Source organism: Vigna unguiculata, chromosome 3 (genome assembly GCF_037176805.1).
Source record: "Vigna unguiculata cultivar grain cowpea cultivar isolate G323 ecotype 2 chromosome 3, ASM3717680v1, whole genome shotgun sequence".
Classification (NCBI taxonomy): Eukaryota; Viridiplantae; Streptophyta; class Magnoliopsida; order Fabales; family Fabaceae; genus Vigna; species Vigna unguiculata.
Genome location: NC_140794.1, coordinates 52,889,264 through 52,892,887, shown reverse-complemented (window position 1 = coordinate 52,892,887; position 3,624 = coordinate 52,889,264). Strand labels below are relative to the sequence as shown.

The window sequence follows — 3,624 nt, the reverse complement described above, 5'->3', positions numbered from 1 at the left end:
TTATTTGAAAAATAGGAAAATGGGAAAAAATTGAACCCATTTAATATTTAAACTCGATATCCTGACTAAGATTGAAAATCTCCTATAAATTAAAAGTACTATTCAAACAAAGAAAAAAAAATCAATGCTTTTAATGCATTATTTTATTGAAGTATCTTGTATAAGTATAAATACATTGTAAACAAGTTTAATTTCAAAATATTGGAAGAAAGATTGTGGTCATCGTATTGTTGATACTTTGAATTACTTTTTGTATTTATTTCATTTGACATTTTTCGTTTGACATTTCGGTAAAAAAATATTTTTTGTCTTACTTTATTTTTATTTTAGATAATGAGCTCACACTTAATATTTCCCTATTACATTCTTACAATTTGTGGTTAGACTTAGAAAATTATAAAATACATCTAGAAGAGATATAATGTAATAAATGCGGGAGGAAAAAAACATATTAAGAAGTTGCGTGATAAACATTATGAAATATAAATATTATTAAATTTCTTAATTCCGGTATAAAGTGTTGAATGAAAAAACAAAAGAAGATGGAAAGAATATTTATTTGATAAGTAAAGAGTATTTATGTTCTGAAGAAGTTGAGGGGGGTAAAGGAGAAGAGGTGATTTGGTATTAAAGTTGTGAGAGAGATTTTCCATTTAAAAAAAATGATAATTGAGATTTAGAGAAAAAGAAATAGGAAAATAGTAAAGAAAAAGAGGTTGCGGAGAAAAGCAAAGAGAAGGAGAAAGAGAAAGAGGGGAAACGAAACCTGTGTACCTGAACAACGCCAACCTAGAACAACAATACATCACCCATTTACCAACGCCTGTGTTGTTAAAATGATAGTTTAATAATATTTCCATAAAAATAGTAATAATATTTTGATTATTTTGTTTGTATCTATTTCTCTCATTCCTTTTGCGTCTCTCCTGGTGTACTAACTAGAAATGAGATGGAAATGCAAATGTGGTGTTGTTAATTAATAATTATTATGGGGCAGGGTGAACGCGATTTACGTAGTTAATAATAGTAGTAAAATGTAATTTAGAAATATTAGTCGGGAAAAGTATTTAAATAATATGATGGGTGTGTGTGTGAGGAAGGATAACAAAGAAAGAGGAGACTAGTTCTTAAGCGAACAAGAGAAGCAAAGGAAAAGAGAAAGAAGGAGCGAGCAGAATAAGGTGTCTCTCTTGGACTGATTCGCTTCAATCGCATCTCTATTACCACTCTCTCATCTCTTCTCTTCTCTTCTCTTCCCTTCTCCCACACCATTCATAAAACTTCATGGCCGTTCAAGCTCAATATCCATCCAATCTTCTCTTTCTAAACAGGTTCCTTCCTTATTATATACATATACACTTCTTTTTCTTCTAATTCCTCTCTCTATTCAATTCCTAATCTTCTCTTTCTCACACCAGGAACAACGGCCAAGAACTCCTTCAGTATTCATTGCAGCAACAACAACAACAACAAGGTTCTCTTTTCACCCAACCCCATATGCTATACAACAACAACCACGACAATGGAAGTATGTTCTCTAAACTCTCTCTATGCTTATTCTAACCCATAATTAACAACCACCGCATATCATTAAACATTTCAAAATACCAGGTAACAACGTCGTCAACAACAACAACAATAATAATTCTCGCAAGAGGGGCAGAGAAGACTCCACTGTTGCAAACAACACAATCACCACAACACCTTCTAATCTTATTAATCCCTTCTCTTTACAATCTCAACCCCCACAGCTTATTCATCTCTCTCAGTTACATAATCATCAGCAGAATGTCGTCTCTACTGGTCTCCGCTTATCCTTCGATGACCAACAACATCAACAGAGACTACACCTTCATCACAATCAACAACCTCAACAACAACAACTATCACTGCATGCCTCTCACTCTTCTGCTTTCTCATCTCTGTTATCCCAAGCCTTCGCTTCTCAAATCAAACAACAACGTGATGAAATTGATCAATTCCTCCTCGCCCAGGTACTAAATCTTCTCCCTTCCCCACTTTTAATTCAGAAACCCGGTTTTTTAATTCCTTCGTTACATAATTTAGTTTGTGGGGAGAGGAAATAATGATGATGACTGTTGTCGTATGGGAATATCAGGGGGAACAACTGCGGCGGACATTGGCGGAGAAGAGGCAGAAGCATTACAACGCGCTGCTGAGCGCGGCGGAGGAGGCGGTGGCACGGCGGCTCAGAGAGAAGGAGGCGGAAGTGGAGAAGGCCACGCGCAAGAACGCAGAGCTAGAAGCACGGGCGGCCCAGCTGAGCGTGGAGGCGCAGGTGTGGCAGGCCAAGGCCCGGGCCCAGGAAGCAACAGCGGCCACCCTCCAGGCCCAACTGCAGCAGACCATAATGTGTCAGGGCGGCGAGGAAGCGGCTGCCGGCGTGTCGTGCGCCGTGGAAGGCCAGGCTGAGGACGCGGAGTCTGCCCACATCGACCCAGAGCGCGTGGTGTTAGCCGCGGCGCGTCCGAAATGCAGGGGGTGCACGAAGCGCGTGGCCTCGATCGTGGTTTTGCCGTGTCGGCACTTGTGTATCTGTACAGAATGCGATGCGCATTTCCGAGCGTGCCCAGTTTGTCTCACACCAAAGAATTCAACCGTTGAAGTTTTTCTCTCTTAACAACAAACCCTCTCAATTTACTTAATTACCCTCACCCTTTCTTTGTCCATAGCACTGCCATCCAAACAGGCACCAAAACAAACTTCCTCATCAAACAAAATATAAATAAAATAAAATTACATTTTTGTTCCTCTCTTAAACTCACATGAAGAAGAAGAAGATGAAGAAGGTGAAATTTCACTTCATTGTTTTCTAATAGTAAAGTTACTTCCTGCCATGTACAACACCACGTGACTGGCAGACCCATTTTATTTTTACCTTTTGCCTGGGATTTCAATGGTTTTTGATATATAATATTAATTAATATATATAATATATTCTTTCATTGAATAATTGTTTTTCATTTCTAAAATGTGGATGATCTAAATTAATGTTACAGAGTTTTGAGAAGTTTGTTGGGTAGTGATGTTTTTGTTTCACTTGGATTAATTAATAAAGTTTGTGTTGCGTGTTAAATTAATATTTGATTTTTCTTTTTTCTTTTTCTCATTGATTGTATGTGAGGTATGGGTCTGGCTCAGGTGAAAATGGTTTTTCAGTTGTCAATTTGAGGGGTAATGTAATGTCTATGCTTGCATATGCAGTTAATAGCATTTCTTTTTCTTTTTCTTGTTTTTTTAACTTGCAAGGCATGAGAGCATGGAGCAGCGTATTACAGGGTGCGGAAAAGATGGTTAAATTATAGAAACTGATTTTATTGTGTGGCACTGAAATTGTCTTTTGAAACTGACTTCAAATATTCTCTAGTCACCCACTATAAGGTAGGAATGCTGCATTGCATATTATTTCGATAAAGCATATCATTTGCTTGAGAATGCTTTTGGCTGCTTTTTTTTTCTCTTCTCTGTTTGAGGATTCCATGTGGAATTGACAAGGGATAGTAATTCTTTTAATTTCTGATGTATGATTGATGAAAGACAAATATTCCAAGAAATAAAGTGAATATTATGTTGATCTTTTGTGTCTCTGTGTATTCATTCAAC

At 37.2% G+C, this 3,624-nt stretch overlaps 1 protein-coding gene across 1 annotated transcript; it reads left to right on the top strand.

Moving 5' to 3' along the window:
- The first annotated feature begins 1,077 nt into the window (after positions 1-1,077).
- LOC114179383 (BOI-related E3 ubiquitin-protein ligase 1-like) lies at positions 1,078-2,974 on the top strand. Its single transcript, XM_028065710.2, has 4 exons — positions 1,078-1,331; positions 1,419-1,528; positions 1,612-1,994; positions 2,120-2,974. The coding sequence occupies exons 1-4, from the start codon at positions 1,285-1,287 to the stop codon at positions 2,639-2,641; spliced, it is 1,062 nt and encodes a 353-aa protein (XP_027921511.1). The 5' UTR covers positions 1,078-1,284; the 3' UTR covers positions 2,642-2,974.
- The last annotated feature ends 650 nt before the right edge of the window (positions 2,975-3,624 follow it).